Below are 27,007 nucleotides of genomic sequence, written 5' to 3'. Positions count from 1 at the left end.
ACAACATGTCTTATTTTGATACTTAATGATGAAAATCATGAGGTTTCATTAATGATGTTAACAGGAACACATAGAGACAATATGGTGATACATGCTTATAATATATCAGTTTGGGAGGAAGAAGGAGGATTGTAAACTCAAGAATATGTAGGAAGTCATATCAAAATCTGATCTTTGAGATAAAACATCTGTTTTGCAAAGAATTTTAAAGGGGAATAGTTTTAATGCATTAGGGTCCAAAAAGTGTTACATAAAAACGTACAGTACCACAGCTAAAGTGTTACACATAGACTAAGAAATGCTGGTTATAACAGTCCAAAAAGATTATATTTATAACTATAACAAGTCTTTTCATAATCATATTAACAATAACAATTCTTTTCAAAATAATTTTGTTTAACATCTTTACTTGTCTTACAAAGAACTGTATAGTACTACTTAGAATCTACACAGATATTTTGGAAAAATTTGTCTGTTGAAGTTGCTTTTTCCAAGCAAATAACACTCATCTATACCTCAAGTTAGATAATAATTGAGACCAATTTTTGTGATCCAGAATACATATGTTCTGTGCATAGAAAAGTTAAATACCAATTCTCCAAAATTCTGTCTACTAGCACCATGTTAGATTATGATTGGGAGAGAGTTAATTATTGAATGAGAGTATAGATTAGAGGATTCAATAAGATTCAAATCTTTGTTCAACGTATTTGCTAAAAATTGTTGTAAAATGGCAGGTAACTCTCCTATTTGGTTGACTGCATTAACCTTAATTTCTTATTCCAAGGGAAAGCAACTTCAAGGGGCAGATTCACGTGTTACAATAATATTCTGAGCCACTGATATTTTATCATTAATGTATAATCTTAACATTAATGACCAAAATATGGCAGATTTAATAGTTGCTTCAGAAAAAGTATTACTTATTGGCCTACTCAATAAGAGGGAATTTGTTCTTGGTACTGTACACCTAGTCAATGACACAATGCTAACGAAGTCAGAGATTTTGGAGGAAGAGCCACAACAAACAGATTCCTAAACAAACATAATTACTGACTTAGTTCTAAATATTTATTTTTGTACTAACAGATGTCTTCCTATAAACTAAGGTAATTATATTCTAATTTTAAATAACAACAAAATTTATTTAAAAAAAGTTGTCAGCCATTGCTCTTTTTTACATGAAAATCCATATCTATATGATATAAATATATATACACATATATATGTATATATATTCAGTATTTAATTCAAAAGGACCTAAACATGAAAATAAATGTAAATAATTGTCAAAATGTTGCTAGAAATTTTATTAAAGATGTCTACCCTATTTATTATTCTGTACATACTACCCATATTTTGCACAAAATGTTGTTGTTATAATTATAACTCCAGTTTAATGGCTGCATTCTGAGGAACATCATAGATAAATTTTCTACAAAAAAGCATCAGAGTATCTTACTCTAAGACTGAAATATAAATAATTAATTATAAAAGAAATGGTATCCTACCAGTGATTTTTCTGAAGGCTTTCTTCATCTCTTTGTTTCTTAGGCTATAGATAAAGGGGTTTAACATCTGAGTGACCACAGTGTACATCACTGAAGCCACTACAGTCTTCCTTGGAGAGTCAGTAAATGCAGAGCTAATGTGCACCCCAAAACCTGTGCTATAGAACAGAGACACAACTGACAAATGAGACCCACATGTGGAAAAGGCTTTATACTTTCCTCCCAATGATGACATTCTTAAAACTGAGGATAAAATGTTAATATAAGACAAAATTATCCCAAAGACAGGAACACCAAAAAATAGAACAGACACTGTGTATATCAACACATAATTGATAAAATTATCAGAGCAGGCAAGTCTGATGATCTGAGCCAGCTCACAGAAGAAGTGGGGGATTTTAATTTCTGTGCAGAAGGACAGCAGCAACACCATCAAAGTGTGGAACAAAGCATGGGCAATACTAAGGAACAGCGAGAAGAGCAGCAACATCACACATAAATATTGGTTCATGATAGCTGTATACTTCAGTGGTTTACAGATAGCAACATAGCGGTCATAGGCCATCACTGCCAGGAGACAATTTTCTATACCACCAAAATTCAAGATGAGGCAGACCTGAGAGAGGCACCCTGTGTATGTGATGGTCTGATCCTCACCTTGAATGTTCCACAACATCTTTGGGATTGTGGTATTGATTAAGCAGATGTCATTAAAGGACAGGTTACAGAGAAAAAAATACATTGGTGTGTGTAGTTGGGAGTCAGAGCTAACAGCCAGAATGATTAGCAGGTTTCCTAAGGTGGTGATCAGATACATGGACAGGAACAGAGTAAAGATGAAAGGCTGCAGAGCTGGATCATCACTAAGACCCAGAAGAATAAATTCTGATATAGTTGTTTGATTGACAGCTCCCATATTGTTGAGCACTCTGAAAATAAAGGGAATTGCTGGGGTAAGATATTTGGTCCATTAACTCCATAACTTTTTTTTTCTTTGAGTTCAGACTTCATATTTATTAGTAAATGTAACTCTTGTAATAATCCATATATGCTCTAATACTTCCTTAGCAAATTCCTATGAATTAATTCTTTAATGAAACCTCCTTCTGAATTTATGAACAACAATGAATTCACAATTTTTGATATTTAATAGCAAGCATCATATTCTATAAGAAACACTGTTTTGTTTGACAGGAAATTGGTGCTATTCTTTGATAGAGCAAGAGATTGGGCAAATAAAGATTGATAAACATTCATGCAGATATATATAAGCATGTGTCAGGTTGAAAACAGAGATTAGTGAGAACATTTATATTATTTTAGATGGTGATTTACTATATCTATTTTTATAGGCTCCTCACTAATAACCAAGGTGATATTCTATTGATAAAGACCAGCTATTATCCCATGTATTTCTAAAGGGATTTTAGATGCCTACCTAGATTCAGGTTTAGTCATGATAAACATCTTACCTGATTGTTGATCATAAATGTGGTCTTGTGAAAATCATAAAACACAATAAGGTCAACTGACTTTTCCTTGAGAAGGATCATTTGTAGGAAAATGTTTGGGTATTGTTTTAAGGCTGGCAAAGTAAACCAAAAAATCACATACAGACTTTCTATAGCTTTTGTGTCCCTGGGGTTCAATATTCAAGGCTTTTAATTATACTAGCATGGCAACACCATCAAAAATCCCAAGTGTCCAAATCCTTAATGCCCATGTCTAACTAAATGGGGAAAACAGTTTTGTCAGTTTCCTAACCAATCCTCCAGTCAATGTTCTTATTATTGCTTCTGATTATATGAATTATTGAACTTGCTTTCAAAATATGACTAACATGTTTATAATAAATCAATATATTGTTATTAGGTTACAAAGAAAAAACACTGTAATAATTTTATTAAGAAAAGTTGAGGAGTTGGGGATTTAGCTCAGTGGTAGAGCGCTTGCCTAGCAAGCGCAAGGTCCTGGGTTCGGTCCCCAGCTCCGAAAAAAAGAAAAGAAAAAAAAAAGAAAAAAAAAAGAAAAGTTGATAACTTTGTTAAAAATTTGATTGGTTCTTTCACATCATGGACCACAGTCCCATTCATCTTTCCCTTTACTCATAGCTGCATCACACCCTTGCAGTCTTCCCAACAAAGAAAAAAGCTTTAGTGTGTCACACTGTGTTCCACAATATCCCCTTTTGTTCACACTTTTTTTCTTGCAAATATTCATCCCAATGAGTGACACTCTGGCATGATGCCTCTGGCTTCTCTTCCTGTGCCCATACTTGAATTCACAGAGATTCCTTTTACATTATTACATATTACATCATTAAAAATAAATACTTCATTTTTTTGCACTGGATGGTTTTAGCTATTTTGACAAAGATCAAGTGACCATAGGTGTGTGGGTTCATTTCTGGGTCTTAGTAATATATCATTGAACTAACTGCCTGTGTCTGTACCAATAACATATAGTTTTTATGTCTTTTTGGATATTTGTTATTGCAAACAAATTTGCAAATTGCTCTTTCTAACTCTATTAAGAATTGAGTGAGATTTTTGATGGCTGTGCATTGAATCTGTAGATTGCTTCCAGTAAGATGTACATATTTACAATAATAATACTGCCAATCTATGAGGGGTAGAATTTTTACTGTGAAAGTCTGGGATTTATTGTTAAGGAAGTCTGCAAATTGCTGCTGTCTCATTGTTCTTGCAGCAGAATAAGAGGTAGAGCAGCTAATCAAGCCTGTTTTTTGTTTCTTAGTTTGTTTCTTTTACCTTTGTTTATTTTTCTTGTAACTAACTTGATGAATCAGATTCCTAGGCACCATCATAAAAACAAAAAAAGTAAGAGCCAGAGAATAAATCTTCACTAGATCCCACCAACCATACAATAGAAATCAGCTTATAAAGAAAATGAATAAATCTCTCTCATTTTTAAAATTGGGTGTTTTAGATAGAGGACTTATATCCAAAATATACAAAGAACTCAAGAAGTTAGACCGCAGGGAGACAAATAACCCTATTAAAAAATGGGGTTCAGAACTAAACAAAGAATTCACAGCTGAGGAATGACGAATTGCTGAGAAACACCTAAAGAAATGTTCAACATCTTTAGTCATAAAGGAAATTCAAATCAAAACAAACCTGAGATTTCACCTCACACCAGTGAGAATGGCTAAGATCAAAAACTCAGATGACAACAAATGCTGGCGAGGATGTGGAGAAAGAGGAACTCTCCTCCATTGTTGGTGGGATTGCAAGACTGGTAAAACCATTCTGGAAATCAGTCTGGAGGTTCCTCAGAAAATTGGACATTGAACTACCTGAGGATCCAGCTATACCTCTCTTGGGCATATACCCACAAGATGCCCCAACATATAAAAAAGACACGTGCTCCACTATGTTCATAGCAGCCCTATTTATAATAGCCAGAAGCTGGAAAGAACCCAGATGCCCTTCAACAGAGGAATGGATACAGAAATGTGGTACATCTACACAATGGAATATTACTTAGCTATCAAAAACAATGCCTTTATGAAATTCACAGGCAAATGGTTGGAACTGGAAAATATCATCCTGAGTGAGGTAACCCAATCACAGAAAAACACACATGGTATGCACTCATTGATAAATGGCTATTAGCCCAAAAGCTTGAATTACCCTAGCTGCATAGACCACATGAAACTCAAGACGGATGATCAAAATGTGAATGCTTCACTCCTTTAAAAGGGGAACAAGAATACCCTTGGCAGGGAATAGAGAGGCAAAGATTAAAACAGAGACAGAAGGAACACCCATTCAGAGCCTGCCCCACATGTGGCCCATACATATAGAGCCAAACCACTGAACTGAGAATAGGACCCCCGTTGAAGGAATCAGAGAAAGAACTGGAAGAGCTTGAAGGGGTTTGAGACCCCTTATGAACAACAATGGCAAGCAAGTAGAGCTTCCAGGGACTAAGCCACTACCTAAAGACTATACATGGACTGACCCTGGACTCTGACCTTATAGGTAGCAATGAATATCCTAGGAAGATCACCAGTGGCAGGGAAAGCCCTTGGTCCTGCTAAGACTGAACCCCCAGTGAATGCGATTGTTGGGGGGAGGGTGGCAATGGGGGGAGGATGGGGAGGGGAACACCCATAAAGAGGGGGAGGAGGAGGGATTAGGGGTATGTTTGCCCGGAAACCAGGAAAGGGAATAACATTCGAAATGTAAATAAGAAATACTCAAGTTAATAAAACAAAAAAATTGGGTGTTTTATTTATTCACATTTCAAATATTATCGCCTCTTCATTTTCCCCTCCACAATCTCCCTATCCGTTCCCACTTTACCCTGATTTTATGAGGGTGCTCTCCCACCAAGTCACCCACTGCTGCCTCACTACTCTAATGTTCCTCTACACTGGGACATCAAGCCTTCACAGGGTACGGAGGTATTGGAGACAGAGAACAGTTAAGGGGCAAGAGGACAGAGTTTGAGCATGAAAGAGAGAGTGGAGGGGACAAGCAGCCCCTTTTATAGTGAGTAAGCCATATCTGGCTGTTGCCAGGTGATTGTGTGGTAGAACATAGACAAAATATCAACCTTAAGAACACAAAATTTCAGAGTTTTAGTTACAACTTGTGGAGTTCTGATAAGCTATTAATTTTGCTCTGGTAAATACTGACTACTATTATCCTGGTCAGAGCTCAAGTTTCCTTCGACTCTCTTCTAAATTTAGACATCATAATGTTTGTAGTTGTGTTAAACCCATCTGTCTAATTCATATTCATCTAGTCTTCTGGAAAAAGGATAGAGCTCTGAACCCAAAATCATATTGCGGCCTCAAGCTTCTCCTATGAGTCAAAGGACTGAGTTTCCTGCCTTTTCTGCAAAGCAGATTTCAGTATAGATAATGAACAGTAGTAATGATAACCTATAAAAACATTTCTTTTTGTAACTTAAAAAACATCAGTATACTTCAGGAAACTGACTTGAATCCACCTCTCATTAGTCATTTGTAATGGCCCAGGATTTGGAGAACTATGATAACCTGAACGCAAATAGTATGCAAATGCAAAGAATGTTTTATTCTGCGGAATCCAACATGCTGGGGCCTCCCATTACTATGATAGAGAGATAACCAAGTGACCTTTTAGGAACAATTTAAAGCTAATTAGTGGAATTCTAGGGTTCAGAACCATTACCAGGGCCTGGGGGCTGGAAACTATTCCTGAGGAATTCTGGAGTAGGTAAGCTTTATTTTGCTCTGCCTGGAGGCATTCCGGGTAGAAAATTTATTGGGGAAGTCTGGGATTTATTGATAAGGAAGTCTGCAAATTTCTGCTCTCTCAATGTTCTTGTAGCAGAGCAAGTGGTGGAGCAGCTGATCAAGCCTGTTTTAAGTTTGTTTGTTTCTTTTGCTTTTGTTTGCTTTTATTGTAACTAAATTTACTGAGCCTGTCTGGACTTAGGCCTAGTCTCCTAAACTTTCAATTTGAAGCCACTAATGAAATCAGCTTAGCCTTCTCAATATGTACTATAGATAGAGATGCCAATCAACATTTCAACTTGTCTATTCTATTTATTTCTAAGGATGAGTTACCCTCCCCATTTTTTCTGGTTTTGGGACTCCCCTCTCCTATGTATCAAGTCCATGGGTCTAAAAAGCTTCAAGTGAACACAAGGAAAAGGAATTTTTTCCTTAATTGCTTCACTTTATCTTCTGCTCTTAATATGGATCTGTTCCAGCAACCTACCAGATCCACATGTTTCCACAAAATTTGTATCTGGCACAGCTTCAAAGCAGATAATTCTGAGAAATTCAGCTGTCTGCATGCTCATAGCCATAAATGGTCCCAGAGACCCTGAATAGCAAATGAAAGAGCATGCTCATCTAGGACTTGACCAACACCCAAAAATTTTGGATCCCTAAAGATGTCAATAGTCTTAGAGAACAGGACGCAGTTTAAAGAATACCTCTATTCTTGCCTCAAAATCACCCATTCATATTTCCTCAATTTTATAATAATGTTAGCATCAGTTTATCTTTAGTGACTCAACACTAGAAACATGATCATCACCAGTCATCAAATTCAAAAAGCATATCCTTTAGAAAGTCCATAATATCAAGGGCTACTCTTTTTTCTTTTTCTATTTATCTCTTTTGTCATCTCTATCCTTATCTCTGGTTCTCTGTCTTCTTTTCCCCTCCATGTCACTTAGAGGCTGCCTCTGTATATACCCCCAATAAATCTCACATGTGAGACCTGTTGCATTGTGTGATCTTTGCAGCATACTTTTGGCACTGGCCAATATACCAAGGTCCTTCTACAGCAAAACTCTTATAGAGGCAACATATAAGTTCAGTTTATGTAACACTAGGGACTGCTAAGACGTGTTTATGTGAGGAGGTATCAGCTGAAATTTGTAAGGAGAATAAAATATGAATACAATAAGACCTTGCAAAATCAATTAAAATATAAATAATATAGTGAAAATAGTGTTATGAATTTGTTTGGATTCTTACATTTGACTTAAGCAAATGCAGACAGATTCTTTTAAACTTTAAGGAATACCAACAAAAGGAGTGAATGGATATAGATAAGAGAGAATAAGAGTATAGGAAAGAGGAAGAATGGATTTGTATCTCACTTTGCCTTTTTCTGAATATTTTCACTCCATTCAGAGATGAAACACACACACACACACACACACACACACACACACGCACACACACACACATGCACACACACACATACGCACACACACATACATACACACACACACACACACACACACACACACACACACATATATATATATATTTAAGAAAAACAAGTTTATAAGTTAGACAAAGAGTTCTCATGAAAAAGGTATCTTAGCTCATAGAGAATTGGATAAATCTTCCCTGAGCTGAGGTTTACTTGAAGCATTTGTATTCCCAAACACTGAATTCTCAAGATATTTTATTAACAAAAGGTCTATCATTTTGTTCAAGTAAACTTAAAATTTAATGTTATTCCTAACCAACAGAAATCTTTTTGTAGGAATGCATGGACACTGAGAGACCAAGCAAATATACTTATATTCTTGCTATTTTTCTCTTATCTCCAAATAGGCTGAGGACATTATTTATGAATGTTTTTAATGATAATATATTCAAGCTTAAAAATATTTGTTTATTACTTATATGTTTATTATTCATATATTTAGTGTGTGTGCATTTTGTGTATGTTTTGTTTGTGTGTGTGTGTCTGTGTGTGTGTTTCTGTGTGTGTGTGTATGTGTGTGTGTATGTATGTATGTATGTATGTGTGTGCTACTGGCATATACTTTTTATCATGTACCCATGAATGCCAAGATTTATATGCCTCTTCTAGAAGAAATCACACTATATACTTAAAGATTAATTAAGGAAAATCTACTTAATAAAACTGTATGGCCAACTCTGGGTGATGTTTAAAGGTTTCCAGTTATGAATACACAAATTTCCTAACTTGTATACCTTTATGCATTTCACATATTCTGTTTCCTTTACTCTCTTTCAAGTCCACATATGCAATTATCCTTAAACATTTTTCAGTTCTTTGCCCAGGTTATACTTTGAACCATTAAAAATAATAGATTTCAATAGTGATCATGTTGGCAGATAAAGATCTTCCACAGTAAGAACATTTTTAGAAATACTTCTTAAGTATTAAAATGTTGCTCTTTTTTGATACTTGTTATCCTGTATCATCTTGACAACCTGGAAAAATTATGCTTCAATGGATAAGAGGCTGACCTGAACTTAATGAAGGTTGTGAGCCTGAGATGCCCATAGAGCTTCTCATTAGAGTCATAGTCCTTTATACAGAGATTAACCTAAATGCTGATTGGTAATTCAGAGATGTCTCCTTTTATTATGAGTGTGGCACCTAAGTGTAGTCAATTTTGGAGAAAAAACAGTAGCAGAAACATTCTCAGTAATCCTAAACATCATCATCATCATCATCATTGAACTTACTATGATATAAAATTATATTTTATGCCACCATATTTCCTATCAAATTTATCGGTACATACTGTATAGAAATAAATTATTAAACCCAGGTTTTACTTTATTGCTAGAATTGATGTAGAAGAAACTCAAAGAAATACATTGATATCATAGAGAAATTAAAAAAATTGTTTAGAGGATATTAGGTAACATAAAGTAGAATTTAGCTAAAGGAATGATGCCTCTAAAATGCCTCAAAGATAAATAACAATTTAACAGGAATTGTTAAGAGATGAGTAAAGCTTTTTGTGGTTAAATTAGCTTTTGTTAATGTTTGTCCACTAGGACAGCTGTCTTGAACCATGTCATCATAATGCTTGGGATGAGAGATGGAGCCTAGATACCATTTGATCTCTAGGTTTATTCACTATAATGCTAAGCATCAGTTAATAAAACACACAGAGTAATTGACTCAAAAGCAAGTAGTAGAGAGACTCAAAGGGAAGACTAATTACTACAGTGAAAAGTTTATAACACACATATGTCATACCTAACTCAGAAGCAGATAGCAGAGAGATTCACAGGCAAAGTTCTACTATATATGGATGAAGTGCCTGTATACAAAACAAATGGCACAGGGGCTTTCAGGCAAGGCTCCAGAACTGTCCATCACTCAGTGTATAGGCAGTATCTTCATTCCCTGGATTCTCTTATCTCCATTCAGACAGGGCAGGAATCAGTTGTTCTCTGGTCAAGGCCAGACAATATGAAGTTCTTCTCGGTTGCAGTGGCATCAGGGTCTCTGCTTGTCTGCTATGAGCCTCTGCTTTTATTTGCTATAGGGGGTGGTCATTCTCTAGCATTACAGCATTGCCCATTACTTCATTCTGATCTACTATACTCAGAGCTGATATGAACTGCAGAGCTGGTGGGAGCTTGCCACTCCTCTACCTCTTCTCTACTATAGTCAGCTGTCATGAGCAACATTCAACTTAGTTTTTTTCTAATTTTTCATTAACATGCTTTCTACACCAGTCATTAGGATGCCATAACAATAAGAGAAAACTGAAACTTACAATCAGCCATGAAGCAGAGCATACCTTTAAGAAGTAGCTTAATGTGGAAAGCACTGTGTGGTAATGTTCCTGATATGCTGTACCCTATTCATTTTCTTAAGAAATACCTAATTGTCCAGGTGGGAAAAATGTCCCTGAATAACACCTATTATTAAGAAAGAATACTAGTTTATTTAAGGTCCCTATATGTTACTACAATTTTCTGTTCAAAGTAAGTTATATTTTGGTTATTATTCAGAATGGAATGCATGCTATTATTAAAATTTTTTTCTTTAGTTTTTTGACGATGTGGAGTGAATTTCATATTGATTGTGACTGGCTGGGGTTCTCAAGTTTCTCTGTTTCATAATGGCTACATGAATGATGTGGCAAGAAGCAGTGGAATTGTTGGTTACTTTGAACAAGATTTTAAAGAAAAAAAAAGCAAAAAAAAAAAAAAAACACACACAAAAAAAACCAAACCCGACATATATTTGAGTGTAGGGAGATATTTACATCAGAACTCTTGCTAAACTGTTTTTTAGCTATCAATAGAGTAATGAGATCAGGTTACTAAATTATTTGGGCAAACAACCATTGAAATGTGTAAAAATTAGTAGGTTAATAAAACAAGACATGACTTCACAACTGACAAGGCAAATAGTATAACCAATTTGTTTGGGATATCACATAAATACAACTTATAAATTAGTGCTATCAACATGATTGCCATTGCATGGCTTTTGGGATTCCCCTTGTGGTTTAACAATAAAGACACAGAGATGCCTTTACAGATTAAAGCTTTAGGCGATTTTCCTGGGACAGTCCCTCAGTCAGCCATCTAAAATAAACTGAACTTCCCTGCCACAGTGTTTCTGCCATGTGGCTTTCTCTTTATTTCCCTGCTTCATTTAAATCCAGGCTTTGTTCTGCCTCCTTCCCCTTCCATCTGCTGGTCCTTCTCACAGCACAGTCATTAGGGCATTTGATATTGATCCGGACTCAGCTACCAGTTCTTTACCAAAAGTCTTATTTCTTTCATATACAAAAAAAAAAAAGCTATTAGGAAACAGGAGGAGGTTCCACAGCTTATATATTCTGATCTGTTCAGAAGGGCAATATCAACAATGTCCTCCTCTGAGGAAGCTTCTTTTTTCCCTCTTTTTGGGCAGGTATTGAAGAGACAAGTGTTTACATAGAAGAAACAGATAACGGACCATAAAAGAGACAATATTAACTAAACTGCCAGCAGTTGGTGCTGCAAACACAGCAGTTAACATTGAAAATATAAACAAACATAGTCATTTGATACAACATATGTAGGTGTAGGCCATCTTAACACATTGTAAAATTGTTCATTATCAGTAACTCATTAATCTAGGATTCAGGTTTACCTTCTATTCTTACTGAAACTCTTAGGATTCCTTTGTTATTATCTATAGATAAAATTTAGTTGTCCAATGAAAGAATGTCATGGTGGTACAAAAATATAGTTACTTTAAAATATCAATTCATAAATTAAGAGAGTGAGCATTCATGACTGGTGTCAGGTTGAAGGCATTTTTAAGTAAGTGAATGAAAATAAATGCAGATCTCTGTTTCTCATGGGAGATGAAGATCTACTTCAAGTAATTCCAGGCTCAATCAATTTTATGAATAAGATTAACTGAGCACTGGTTCAGAAGGTAAACACCATCAAGTTAAACATGGTAAAATGAAGAACTTCTACATAGGCATCAACTATATGCTACATGTTAGTTTAAAATCATGACATGGTTTTATAGATTAAATTAATAATATGTACAAACCCCAAAGCATTAGCTTACATGGCCTGCTGATTCTTTTATTCCTCTCTTAGAAGTCATGCAACCTCGCAGCTTGTTTCCCACACTTTGCAGTTCTTTTCAACTCGGTTTTAGCTGAAAAATTCTACTTGCCCTGTCCCTTAGTGGCCTGACAATCTTTAATCCTGTTTAGTCCCTGTCATTGCCTTTTTAACTTTAGATGTGTTAGCTAGGCCACACTAAATGATGCATGGGAATTTACAATACACACTTGTTATTTTATAATGTAAAAAGTTGCCTCTTTTTGACTATTTTAGTTTTCTTCAGAAAAAGACTGGCTTGTTTCTTGAAGTAGGGACACCTCTTGTGTATTACATATCACCTATTTTCCTTAATACTCTCCCATGTCAAGCTGTCTATGCTCACATAACTCCTTTCTGGGTTTCTGTAAGAAGAGTGGCTGTGTCCCTTCCAGGTCCCATCAAGCCGCCTCACCTATAATGCTATAATGTTTTATTTTCCTAACTACATTTGCATGACTGAATATGGAACCTCCTCCTGTTTCCTAATAGCTTTTTTTTTGTATATGAAAGAAATAAGACTTTTGGTAAACAAACTCATGATTCAACACATGAAAATCCCAGGATTTTACTAATAAAGATACATCTGAATCATAACTGATTTATATTACTTCCCAAAACTACTCTCCTATTGTATATCTGCCCCTCCCCTCCTTCTTTCTTTCTGTTTCTGCCTGTTTCTGTCACTCACTGTATATTTCTGCCTCTTTTTTGTTCTTTTATTGATCAATTTTACATTCTGATAATTTCTTACAGGTATATAACACTTCTGAAAGCCCTCTCCTACTCTCTCCAATTTTTTTCCTTTCAAATCAAGTTTCTGATTCCCCACATTCCCTTTGCAAGACAATGAATTTCAGTTTTGTTTTGTTTGATGTCATATTTACATTAAATAAGGCTGTGATTCACTGGATTAACATTACAGCCTTGTGACATTATCAGTGGGTAGAACTGATGGCAATATCTTCTTCTTCCTTAAATTATAAGTGATCAGTAGCTCAGCAGTGAGTGTTAAGGTCTCATGAGTCCCTGTAACATTGATGCCTAACTGATGATAATCTAGTATATTTATCTTATCTAGTACATGCACCTGAGGTAGCCATGAGTTCATGAATGCAGTCTTACCTACAAGTTATTATTTCCTGATTCTTTTACCAAACATGATTTTATAAGACTCCACTATTACAATTAGATAAAAACTCTAGGATGAATTATTTTATTTGCAAATTGTAGAATCAGCTCACTATTATAAATGTAAACATTTCAAAAGATGATTACATGTGGAAATACATATGTGAATTGTATTTTATCTCACAGAAAAAGAAATATACCAACTTCAATATGAGTTTATACCCAAAATATCAGAATAGATGAAAATACTTGTATGATTAATTTGAAAAAGAAAAATTACATATGGGGCTTCTTCACTGGTTCATGAATATTTTTTCAATATTTCTCATCTTAATAATCTTCTTTCCATCTTTATTAAATTTGGTGTTTCTAATTTACATTTCTATTGTTATTCCATTTGCCCCATTTCAGGTCAAAATCCCCCTAACCCCTCTCCCTCCCTTTGTTTGTGGGTGTTCCACTCCCCATCCTCTCCTCATTACCGCCCTCCCCTCAGCAATCCCATTCACTGGGGGTCCAGCCATGGCAGGACCAAGGGCTTCCTCTTCCACTGGTGCACCTACTAGGCTATTCATTGCTACTTATGAATTTGGAGCCCAGGGTCAGTCCATGTATAGTCTTTGGGTAGTGGCTTAGTCCCTGGAAGCTCTGGTTGGTTGGCATTGTTGTTCATATGAGATCTCAGGTCCCTTCAGCTCTTTCAGTCCTTTCTCTGATTCCTTCAACAGGGGTCCTGTTCTCAGTTCAGTGGTTTGTTCCTGGCATTCGCCTATGTATTTGCTGTACTCTGGCAGTGTCTCTCAGGAGAGATATGCATACGGTTCCTGTCAGCCTGCACCTCTTTGCTTTATCCATCTAATCTAGTTTGGTGGCTGTATATGCATGGGCCACATGTGGGTCAGGCTCTGAATGGGTGTTCCTTCAGTCTCTGTTCTAAGCTTTGCCTCTTTATCCCCTCCTAAGGGTATTCCTGTTCCCATTTTAAAGAGAGAAGCATCCGCATTTTCATCATTCTTCTTGAGTTTCATGTGTTCTGTGCATCTTGGGTAATTCGAGCATTTGGGCTAATATCCACTTATCAATGAATGCATACCATGTGTGTTTTTCTGTGATAGGGTTACCTCACTCTGGATGATATTTTCTAGTTCGTTCCATTTGCCTACTAATTTCATGAAGTCATTGTTTTTGATAGCTGAGTAGTACTCCACTGTGTAGATGTACCACATTTTCTGTATCTGTTCCTCTGTTGACGGGCATCTGCGTTCTTTCTAGCTTCTGGCTATTATAAATAAGGCTGCTATGAACATAGTGGAGCATGTGTCTTTGTTGTATCTTGGAGCATCTTTTGGGCATATGCCCAAAAGAGATATAGCTGGGTCCTCAGTTAGTTCAATGTCCAATTTTCTGAGGAACGTCCAGACTGATTTCCAGAGTTGTTGTACCAGTCTGCAATCCTACCATCAATGGAGGAAGGTGTGGAAATCCCAATTATGAGAAACTTAAGATTACTACTTTCAAAGTAAAGAAAATTGTGATCTCTTCACAAGACATTGAGAAAAATATGCAACACCTATACTCATATTAACAGAAAATTAATGACACAGCATTATCGATATCATAATGGTTCTTTTATAATGTCACCAAATGAAATATGAAACTGTCCAGACTAAAATATACATGAAATATACAAAGTAATTATTTTAATGGGAAGCATGACTAATTTTGATACTTAAAGATGAAAATGAGAAAGTTTCATTAAAGATGTAATAATGTTAACAGAAGCTTATTGAGACAATTCATGATTATAATATATCACTTTGGGAGGAAGAATGAGTATTGTAAATTCAAGGATAGGTAGGAAGTCATATCAAAATCTGAACTTTGAGAGAAAACCATATCATCATACCGATTTACAAAGAATTTTAATGGGGAATAGTTTTAATGCATTAGGGTCCACAAAGTGTTACATAAAAAATGTACAATACTTCAGCTAATGTGGTACACATAGATTAAGAAATGCTGGTTATATCAATCGAAAAAAGATTATATTTATAACTACAACAATTCCTTTTAAAATAATTTTGTTTTATATCTTTACTTGTCTCACAAAGAAGTGTATAATAATATTTAGAATCCACAGATATTCTTGAAAAATTGTCTTTAGAACCTGCTTTTTTGAACAAATAACATTCGTCTATATCTCAAATTAGATAATCATTCAAACCAACTTTTGTGACCCAGAATACATCTGTCCCATGCACAGAAAATTTAAATATCAATGGCATAATAAAACTTCCCCAAAGTTCTGTTTATTGGCACTATGTTAGATTGTGATTCTAAGAGAGTTAACTATTGAATGAAAGTATAGAATAGAAGATTGAATAAAATTCAAATCTTTGTTCAACATACTTGCTAACAGTTGTTTTAAAATGTCAAGTAATCTATTGAGTTGACTGCATTAATCTTAAATTTCTTATTCCAAATGAATGCAAGTGCAAGGGGGAGATTGTACTTTGAGCCACTGATATCTTAGCATTAATGTATATTCTTAGAATTAATGTCCAAAATATGACAGATATAATGGTGGTTTTAGAAAAAGAATAATATATTGGCCTATTCAATAAGAGGGAAATCATTCTTGGTATTGTACACCTAGTCAACTGCACAATGCTAATGAGGTCAGGAACCTTGGAGGAAAAGCTACAACTACCAGATTCCTAAACAAATATAATTGCTAAATTAGTTTTAAATATTTATTCTTGTACTCACAGTTCTTATTAAAAATTAAGGTAATTATATTTTAATTTTAAATAATAAAAATTATAAAAAAACAGTTGTCAGTCATTCTTTTCTTATACATGAAAATTCATATATGATACTATATATATAACTCCAGTATTTAATTCACAGGCATCTAAATGTGCAATTAGAGGTAAATAGTTGTCAAAATGTTTCTAGAATTTTGATAAAAGATGTCTACCTTATATATACTTCCCATATATTATTTTACAAAACATTTCAATTAAAATTATGAGTTCAATTTAATGACCTTGTTCTGAGGAACATTATAGAAATATTTTCTTTAGAAAAGCATCATAGCATCTTACTCTAAGACTGAAATATAAATGACTAATTATAAAAGAAATGGTATCCTACTAGTGATTTTTCTGAAGGCTTTCTTCATCTCTTTGTTTCTTAGGCTATAGATAAAGGGGTTTAACATCTGAGTGACCACAGTGTACATCACTGAAGCCACTACAGTCTTCCTTGGAGAGTCAGTAAATGCAGAGCTAATGTGCACCCCAAAACCTGTGCTATAGAACAGAGACACAACTGACAAATGAGACCCACATGTGGAAAAGGCTTTATACTTTCCTCCCAATGATGACATTCTTAAAACTGAGGATAAAATGTTAATATAAGACAAAATTATCCCAAAGACAGGAACACCAAAAAATAGAACAGACACTGTGTATATCAGCACATAATTGATAAAATTATCAGAGCAGGCAAGTCTGATGATCTGAGCCAGCTCACAGAAGAAGTGGGGGATTTTAATTTCTGTGCAGAAGGACAGCAGCATCACCATCAAAGTGTGGAATAAAGCATGGGCAATACTAAGGAACAGCGAGAAGAGCAGCAACATCACACATAAATATTGGTTCATGATAGCTGTATACTTCAGTGGTTTACAGATAGCAACATAGCGGTCATAGGCCATCACTACCAGGAGACAATTTTCCATACCAGCAAAATTCAAGATGAGGCAGACCTGAGAGAGGCACCCTGTGTATGTGATGGTCTGATTCTCACCTTGAATGTTCCACAACATCTTTGGGATTGTGGTGTTGATTAAGCAGATGTCATTAAAGGACAGGTTACAGAGAAAAAAATACATTGGTGTGTGTAGTTGGGAGTCAGAGCAAACAGCCAGAATGATTAGCAGGTTTCCTATGGTGGTGATCAGATATATGGACAGGAACAGGGTAAAGATGAAAGGCTGCAGGGCTGGATCATCACTAAGACCCAGAAGAATAAATTCTGATATAGTTGTTTGATTGACAGCTCCCATGTTGTTGAGTATTCTGAAAGTAAAGGGAATTGCAAGAGTAAGATATTTGGGCCATTAACTCCATAATTTTGATCTTTGAATTTAAACTTCATATTTATTAGTAACTGAACCTTTTGTATTAGTCCATATATACTCTGATACTTCCTTAGCAAATTCCTATGAATTAATTCTTTTATGAAACCTCCTTCTCAATATATGAACAACAATGAATTCACAATTTGCAAGATTTAATATCAATCATCATATTCTGTAAGAAATACTGTTTTGTTTGACAGGAAATTGGTGCTATTCTTTGATAGAGCAAGAGATTGGCCAAATGAAGGTTGATAAACATTTAGGCAGATGTATATAAGCATGTGGCAGATTGAAAACAGCGAACATTTATATTTTTTATGATGGTGATTATAGACTCCTCACTAATAACCAAGGTGATGTTCTATTGATAAAGTCTAATTACTATCCTATATATTTCTAAAGGGATTTTAGATGCCTACTTAGATTCAAGTGGAGTCATGATAAACATCTTACCTGAATGTTGATCATAAATGTGTTCTTGTGAAAATCATAAAACACCACAGGGTCAACTGACTTTTCCTTAAGAAGGATCATTTGTAGGAAAATGTTTGGGTATTGTTTTAAGGCTGGCAAACTAAACCTAAAGGAATCTCAGACAGACTTTCTATAGCTTTTGTGTCTCTGGGGCTCAATATTCAAGCCTTTTAATTATATTAGCATGGCAACATCATCCAAAATCCCAAGTGTGCAAATTTTTAATGCCCATGTCTACTGAAAGAGGGAAATCGGCCTTGCCAGGGTTCTAACCAATCCCCAAGTCAATGTTCTCATTATTGCTTCTGATTATATGAATTATTGAACTTGCTTTCAAAATATGACTAACATGTCTCTAATGAATCAATATATTGTTATTAAGTTACAAAGAAAAAAACACTGTTTACAATAATTTTATTAGGAAGAGTTGTTTACTTTGTTAAAATATTTATTGGTTTTTTATGGATTTTACATCATGAACCACAATCCCATTCATCTTTCCCTTTACTCATAGCTGCTTCACACCCTTGCCATCTCTCCAATAAAGAAAAAAGCTTCAGTGTGTGACACTTTGTTCCACATTATCCCCTTTTGTTCACACTTATTTGCTTGCAAATATTCATCACAATGAGTGACACTCTGGCATGAGGCCTCTGGCTTTTCTTCCTGTTTCAATACTTGAATTCACTGAGATTCCCCATGCATATCATGTTGTTTCCTAGTGTCTTCAAGACGCTGTAATTTTGGATCTATGGGACTGGCTCCTACATACATTCCAACAGTTCATCGGTGGGCTAGGTGTTGGCATAGGTCAACTGAACTCTCTGGATATGCTCTTGGGAGTTATTTACAGTGGTCAGCCCGCTGGCTATCCTGCAACCCTTGTAATGACAGGCAACTCTATCCTGCTGCCACAGTGAGGTTCAGGGTGTGTTCTCTCTAATGTTGCAGCCAGTGAGGGATAAGGCCTGTTCTCACACACGTATGACTCCAGGGCCAGTAGTTTTATCTGCCATAGATGGTGAAGGATGAGGTAATCAAGGAGGATGTCTCTTCCTTGTCTGAAACACATGCCCTTGGAAGCCATCTCACATATAACTTCCACACTGAGCCTGAGCTCTTTTGTACTGCACAGGAAAGGTGTATAGTCATTTTTTCTGAATTTTGCGGCAGGAGGCAGGGTTGAGAGGGAAGAGGCAGAACTAGTTCTATTGTGGTTCTGACATCAAGGTCAGAACTCCTGCCTGCTGGAGGCAGCAAGGGACAAGGGTGTGGGAATGGATGTCTTGTTTGCACATATTGCTGCAAGGCAGGCAGGAGGTAGGGACAACTCTCTCATTATCACAAATTCAGATGGTTCACACACACCTCTACCATGCTGTCCAGATGAGGAGAAGGATCTTCTATCTTACGTGCTTCAGCATGTGAGATGCAAATACAGCTTTCCTTTTCTTTTTATTTTTTCTTTCTTTATTTTTATTAGATATTTTCTTTATTTATATTTCAAATTTTATTCCCTTTCCAGGTTTCCACTCTGGAAACTCACTATCTCATACCCCCAACCCTGCCTCCATGATGGTCCTCCGCCATCCATATATCAGCCCTACCTTCTTGCCTGCCCCCATCCCAGCATTCTCCTACACTGGGCCATTGAGTTTCTACAGGACCAAGGGCCTCTCCTCCCACTGATACTTGAGGAGTTCCATCCTCTGCTACATATGTGGCTGGAGCCAAATGTATACTCTTTTGTTAGTAATTTAGTCCCTGGGAGCTCTGGTTGGTTGAAAATATAGTTCTTCCTATGGGGTTATAAAGCCCCTCAGTTACCTCAGTTCTTTCTCTAACTCCTCCATTGTGGGCCCAGTTCTGAGTCCAAAGGTTGGCTGCAAGCATCAGTTTCTATATTTGTCAGGTTCTGGCAGAGCCTCTAAGGAGACAGCTATATCATGCTCCTTTCAGCATGCACCTCTTGGCATCCTCGGTAGTGACTGGATTTGGTGACTGCATGTAGGATGGATTCCCATGTGTGGCACTCTCTGGATGTCCAGTCCTTTAGTCTCTGCTCCATACTTTTTTCCTCCATATTTCCTCCTGTGAATATTATGTTCCTCCTTCTAAGAAGTATTGAATTATCCAAACATTTTACTTTTTTTCTTCTTCAGCTTCATGTGGTCTGTAAATTGTACCTTGGGTATTCCAAGCTTTTGGGGTAATATCCACTTATCAGTAAGTACATATCATTTGGGAATTTTTATTTTTTTGTGATTGGGATATCTCACTCAGGATGATATTTTCCAGTTTCATCCATTTTCCTAAGAATTTCATGAAATCATTGCTTTTAATAGCTGAATAGTACTCTATTATGTAAATGTAGCACATTTTCAGTATTCATTACTCTGTTGACGGACATCTTGGTATTTTCCAGCTTCTGGCTATTATAAATAAGGCCAGTATGAACATAATGGAGCATGTGTCCTTGCTATATCTTAGAGGAATTTTTGAGTACATGCCCAGGAGTTGTACAGCTGGGTCCCCAGTTGGTACTATGTCCAATTTTCTGTGTAACTGCCTGACTTATTTCCAGGTGGTATTTCACGGTAATTTTGATTTGCATTTCCCTGATGACTAAGGATGTTGAACATTTCCTTAGGTGCTTGTTATCCATTCAAATTTCCTCAGTTCAGAATTCTTTGTTTAGCTCTGTACCGCATTTTTAAAGGGATTATTGGATTCTCTGGAGTCTAACTTCTTGAGTTCTTTGTATATATTAAATATTAGCCCTTTATCAGATTTAGGTTTGGTAAAGAATTTTCCCAATCTGTTGGATGCCATTTTGTCCTATTGACAGTGCCCATTGCCTTACAGAAGCTTTGAAATTTTATGAGGTCAATTCTTGATCTTAGAGCATAAGTCATTGGTGCTGTGTTCAGGAAAATTTCCGCTGTGCCTAGGTGTTCCAGGCTCTTGCCCACTTTCTCTTTTAAAAGTTACAGTGTATCTGGTTTTATGTAAAGGTTTTTGATCCACTTGGACTTCAGCTTTGTACAAGAAGATGAGAATGGGCCAATTGCCATTCTTCTACATGCTTCCCTCCAGATGAACCAGCACCATTTGTTGAAAATGTTGTCTTTTTTCTATGGGATAATTTTAGTTCCTTTTTCAAAGATCAAGTGAACATAGGAGTGTGGGTTTACTTCTGGGTCTTCTGTTCTGTTCCACTGATCTACCTGCCTTCCTCTGTACCAATACCTCTGTACCTTACAGTATTTATCAGAATTTCTCTGTAGTACAGCTTGAGGTCAAGGATGGTGATTTGCTCAGAAGTTCTTTCATCTTTGAGAATAGTATGTGCTATTCTGGATTTTTTGATTTTCAAATAAATTTGCAAATTGCTCTTACTAATTCTATGAAAAATTGAGTCCAAATTTTAATTGTGATTTCATTGAATATTTAGATTGCTTTGGCAAGTTGGCCATTTTTGCTGTATTAATCCTTTCAAACTGTGAGCATGGGAGATCTTTCGACATTCTGAGATCTTCAATTTCTTTCTTCAGAAACTTGAAGGTCTTGTCATACAGATCTTTCACTTCCTTGGTTAGAGTCACACCAAGATAATTTATATTATTTGTGACTATTGTGAAGGGAGTCATTTCCCTAATTTCTTTATAAGCCTGTTTATCCTTTCAGTAGAGGAGCACTAATGATTTGTTTGAGTGAATTCTATGTTCAGCTAATTGCTGAAGCTGTTTATCAGGTTTAGGAGTTCTACAGTAGAATTTTTGGAGTCACTTAAGTATACTATCATAACACCTGCAATAGTGATTTTTTTTTGTAATCAAACTACTCTAGCTAAATGGCAAGTGCTATATTGAATAGGTAGGGAGAGAGTGAGCAACCTTATCTAGTCCCTGATTTATTGGGATTGCTTCAAGTTTCTCTCTATTTTCTTGATATTGGCTACTGTTTTGCTGTGTACTGTGTATACTATGTTTAGGTAGTGGGCCTTGAGTTCCTGATCTTTACAAAACATTTATCATGAAAGGGTGTTGAATTTTGTCAAATGATTTCTTAGCATCTAATGAAATGTTAATGTATTTTTTTATTTGAGTTCGTTTACATACAGTATTATGTTGAAGGATTTCCATATATTGAACCATCCTTGCATTCCTGGTTTGAAGCCTACTTGATTATGGTGAATGATCATTTTCATGTGTTTTGGATTCAGTTTGCAAGAATTTTATTGAGTATTTTTGCATCAATATGCCTGCAGGAAATTGGTCTTTATTTCTCTTTCTTTGAACTGACTCTGTATGCTTTATGCATAAGATTAATTGTGACTTCATAGAGTGAATTGAGTAGTGATCCTTTTGTTTCTGTTTTGTGGAATAGTTTGACAGTAGGTCTTTGAAGATCCGATATAATTCTGCACTGATCCCATCTGGTCCTGAGCTTTTTCTGTTGGGAGAATTTTAATGGCTGCTTCTATTAAATTACAGCATATGGGGTTGTTTAGATGATTTATCTGGTCCTGATTTAACCTTGGTACCTGGTACATAGCTAGAAAATTGTCCATTTCTTCCAGATTTTCCAGTTTCTTGAGTACAGGGTTTTGTATTTGGAGCTGATGATTTTATGAGTTTTCTCAGATTCTGATGTTCTGTATTCCTTTCATTTCTGACTTTGGTAATTGGTATCTATACCCTCCGGCTAGTCTGGCTAAGATTTTATCTGTCTTTTTGATTTTCTCAAAGAACCAGATCATTCTTTTGTTGATTCTTTTTATAGTTCCTTTTGTTTCTATTTCATTGACTTCAGCCCTGAGTTTGATTATTTCTATATATAATTCCTCTTGGGATTTGCTTCTTTTATTTTCCAAAGTTTTCAGGTGTACTGTCAAGCTCTAAGTGTATGGTCTCTCCAATTTCTTTTTACAGGCACTCTGAGCTATGGGTTTTCTTCTTAGCACCACTTTCATATTGTCCCATAAATTTGGTTATATTGTGCCTTTGATTTCATTCTAAACACTTTAATTTGTTTATTTCTTTTTTAACCAAGCTATCATTGATTAGAACATTATTCAACTTCCATGTGTGTGTGTGGGCTTTCTGTTGTTTCTGTTGTTATTGAATACCTGCTTAGTCCATGGTGATCTGATAGGATATATGGGATTATTTCAATTTCCTTGTATCTGTTTTGGCCTGTTTTGTGATGGATTTTATGTTCAATTTTGAGAAGATACAATGTTTTTCTAGTAAGAAGGTATATTCTTTTGTCTTTGATGATATGTTCAAGAGATGATTTTAAATCCATATGGTTCACAACTACTGTTAGTTTCACTCTTTCTCTCTTTATTTTCTGTTTCCATGATCTGCCCATTGATGAGAGTGGTGTGTTGAAGTCAATTAAAATTATTGTGTGTGTGGGGAAATGTATTATTTCATTTTTAGTATACTTTCTATTATGAATATTAGTGCCATTGCAGTTGGAGCATACATGTTGTGAATTGGGAGTTCACCTTGGTAGATTTTTCCTTTGATGGATATGAAGTGTCCTTCCTTATCTTTTCAGATAAATTTGATTGAGAGTTGTTTTATTTAATATTTGAATGGCTACTACAGCTTGTTTCTTGGGACCATTTGCTTGGAAAATAGTTTTCTACCCTGATACTTTGAGGTAGTATCTGTCTTTGTTACTGAGGTGTGTTTTCTGTATGCAGCAAAATGCTGGGTCTTCTTTATGTATCCAGTCTGTTAATCTATGTCTTTTTATTGGGGAATTGATTACATTGATATTAAGAAATATTAAGGAATAGTTATTGTTTCCTGCTAGTTTTCTTGTTAGAAGAGTAGTTATGTTTGTGTGGCTATCTTCTTTGGAATTTGTTCCAAGAAGATTACTTTCTTGCTTTTTCTAGGTTTTAGTTTCCTTCCTTCTGTTAGAGTGTTCTATCTGTTATCCTTTGTAGAGGTGGATTTGTGTAAAGATATTGTGTAAATTTGGTTTGACATAGAATATCTTGGTTTTTCCAACTATGTTAATTGAGAGTTTTGCTGGTTATAGTAGCCTGGGTTGATATTTGTGTTCTCTTATAGTTTGTATGACATCATTTGAGGATCTTCTACCTTTCATAGTCTCTTACGAGAAGTCTTCTGTAATTCTGATAGCTCTGAATCTCTATGTTCCTTAACTATTCCCCCTTACTACTTTCAATATTCTTTCTTTGTTTTGTATCTTTGGTGATTTTACTATTATGTGATAGTAGGAATTTCCTTTCTGGTCCATTCTGATTGGAGTTCTATAGGCTTCTTGTATGTTCATGGGCATCTCTTTCTTTAGTTCAGGGAAGATTTCTTCTATAATCTTGTTGAAGTTATTTATTGATCCTCTAACTTGGGAATCTTTCTTCTCTTCTATACCTATTTGCTGAGGTAAGATTAAAAATGATGCAGAATGGGTTCCTGTGCTTTCTCACTTGATACAGATCAATGCGAGCTGAGTGTTCCAGCTGTGTCTCTGCCAGCTGCTTTCAGACACTGAACCCTTGGTGGGTAAAATCAAAGTTCCAAGAACTTCTGTTTTAGCAATTAGATTTATATGTTAAATTTTTAATCCTCAATCCACCCACACAATAAATTTGCTGTCAATTGATAAAGATATAAACTTTTGACACAGTCATGATACAAACGATATACTTCACCTAAATGTGAATGCTTCTCCTCCATAGACTCTATCTTGATCTTTTCTTTCCTCCTCCCACCCACCTTACAATACGCAATACTTTTTATTCTTAGGTTTGGTCTTCTTATTTTGTCCTGGAATTCCTAAATGATTTGAGTTAAGAGCTTTTTGCTCTTTGCATCTTCCTTAACTGTTGTGTCAGTATTCTCTATGGTATCTTCTGCACCTGAGATTCTCTCTTGTTTCTCTTTTATTCAGTTGGCAATGCTTGGGTCTTTTACTCTTGATAGTTTTTCTATTTCCAGGGTGTTTTCCCTTTGTGATTTCTTTACTGTTATTATTTCCATTTTTAGATCATGGATTGTTTTGTTCAATTCCTTCAACTGTTTGCTTGTATTTTCCTGTAATTCTTTAAAGGATTTTGGTGTTTCTTAATGTCTTCTACTTGTTTGCCCATGTTTTACTGTATTCCCTTTTTTTCCACATCTTTATTAACTTGAGCATTTCTTATTTACATTTCGATTATTATTCTCCTTCCCGGTTTCTGGGCCAACATCCCCCTAATCCCTCCCCCTCCCCTTCTATATGGGCTTCTCCTCCCTATCCTCCCCCATTACTACCCTCCCCCCAACGATCACGTTCACTGGGGGTTCAGTCTTGGCAGGACTCAGGGCTTCCCCTTCCACTGGTGCTCTAACTAGGCTACTCATTGCTACCTATGAGGTTGGAGTCCAGGGTTAGTCCATGTATAGACTTTGGGTAGTGGCTTAGGCACTGGAAGCTCTGGTTTTTTGGCATTGTTGTTCATATGGGGTCCTGAGTCCCTTCAAGCTCATCCAGTCCTTTCTCTGATTCCTTCAACGGGGGTCCTGCAACGCCCATCTCATCCAGCAAGGAAGACACAACACCGTTGGATTCTTCTCAACAGACTTTATTGTAGGAACACCTCATTGTTGATATGGGGACCCCGAGGAACAAAGGCACCAGCCTTATATACAAGACAGGCTATGGCTATATAATTGTTCTCTAGGGATTGGTGGAGCATGAAATACCTCATTAGCATAAATATCACTCCAGCCTGAAGCTGCCGGAGAAATGCCAAGGACATGCGCTTTGTGGGTGTTAACCACAAACAACCACCAGATGTCAGCGACATCTTTTATCTATATGTGCCGCTCCCTACAGGGTCCCATTCTTAGTTCAGTGGTTTGCTGCTGGCATTCTCATATGTATTTGCTGTATTCTGGTTGTGTCTCTCAGGAGAGATTTACATCCAGTTCCTGTTGGCCTGCACTTCTTTGCTTCATCCATCTTATCTAGTTTGGTGGCTGTATATGTATGGGCCACATGTGGGACAGGTTCTTAATGGGCGTACCTTCTGCTTCTCTATTCTAAACATTGCCTCCCTATTCCCTGCCAAGGGTATTCTTGTTCCCCTTTTAAAGAAGGAGTGAAGCATTCACATTTTGGTCATCCTTCATGAGTTTCATGTGTTATGTGCATATAGGGTAATTCAAGCATTTGGGCTAATAGCCACTTAACAGTGAGTGCATACCACGTGTGTTTTTCTGTGATTGGGTTACCTCACTCAGAAAGATATTTTCCGGTCCATCCATTTGCCTATGGATTTCATAAAGTCATTTTTTTTGATAGGTGAGTAATATTCCATTGTGTAGATGTACCATATTTTCTGTATCCATTCCTCTGTTGAAGGGCATCTGGGTTCTTTCCAGCTTCTGTCTATTATAAATAAGGCTGCTATGAACATAGTGGAGCATGTGTCTTTTTTATACGTTGTGGCATCTTTTGGATATATGCCAGAGAGGTATAGCTGGGTCCTCAGGTAGTTCAATGTCCAAATTTCTGAGGAACCTTCAGACTGATTTCCAGGATGGTTACACCAGTCTGCAATCCCACCAACAATAGAGTAGTGTTCCTCTTTCTCCACATCCTCGCCAGAATTTGCTGTCACCTGAGTTTTTGATCTTAGCCATTCTCACTGGTATGAGGTGAAATCTCAGGGTCGTTTTGATTTGTATTTCCCTTATGACTAAAGATGTTGAATATTTCTTTTAGCTTTTCTCAGCCATTCGGCATTCCTCAGCTGTGAATTCTTTGTTTAGCTCTGAAACCAATTTTTACTAGGGTCTAACTTCATGAGTTCTTTATATATTTTGGATATAAGGC

General features: G+C 36.1%; 2 protein-coding genes across 2 annotated transcripts; both read right to left on the bottom strand.

Annotated features, from left to right (window-relative positions):
- Positions 1–1,488: 1,488 nt before the first annotated feature.
- Olr1143 (olfactory receptor 1143) lies at positions 1,489–2,427 on the bottom strand. The gene has a single exon (NM_001001017.1). It carries the CDS (start codon positions 2,425–2,427, stop codon positions 1,489–1,491), a length of 939 nt encoding a protein of 312 aa, NP_001001017.1.
- A 14,227-nt stretch (positions 2,428–16,654) lies between these two features.
- On the bottom strand, positions 16,655–17,593 carry Or7g30 (olfactory receptor family 7 subfamily G member 30). Its single transcript, NM_001000877.1, has one exon. The coding sequence runs from the start codon at positions 17,591–17,593 to the stop codon at positions 16,655–16,657; it is 939 nt and encodes a 312-aa protein (NP_001000877.1).
- Positions 17,594–27,007: the final 9,414 nt, after the last annotated feature.

Source organism: Rattus norvegicus, chromosome 8, assembly GCF_021556685.1.
Source record: "Rattus norvegicus strain SHRSP/BbbUtx chromosome 8, alternate assembly SHRSP_T2T, whole genome shotgun sequence".
NCBI classification, from domain to species: Eukaryota; Metazoa; Chordata; class Mammalia; order Rodentia; family Muridae; genus Rattus; species Rattus norvegicus.
The sequence above is the reverse complement of the archived record's forward strand: the minus strand, read 5'-3'. Positions and strand labels throughout refer to the sequence as shown.

Coding starts and splice junctions, on each gene's coding strand:
- Olr1143 (NM_001001017.1), bottom strand. CDS start 2,427: ATGGGAGCTGTCAATCAAACAACTATATCAGAATTTATTCTTCTGGGT.
- Or7g30 (NM_001000877.1), bottom strand. CDS start 17,593: ATGGGAGCTGTCAATCAAACAACTATATCAGAATTTATTCTTCTGGGT.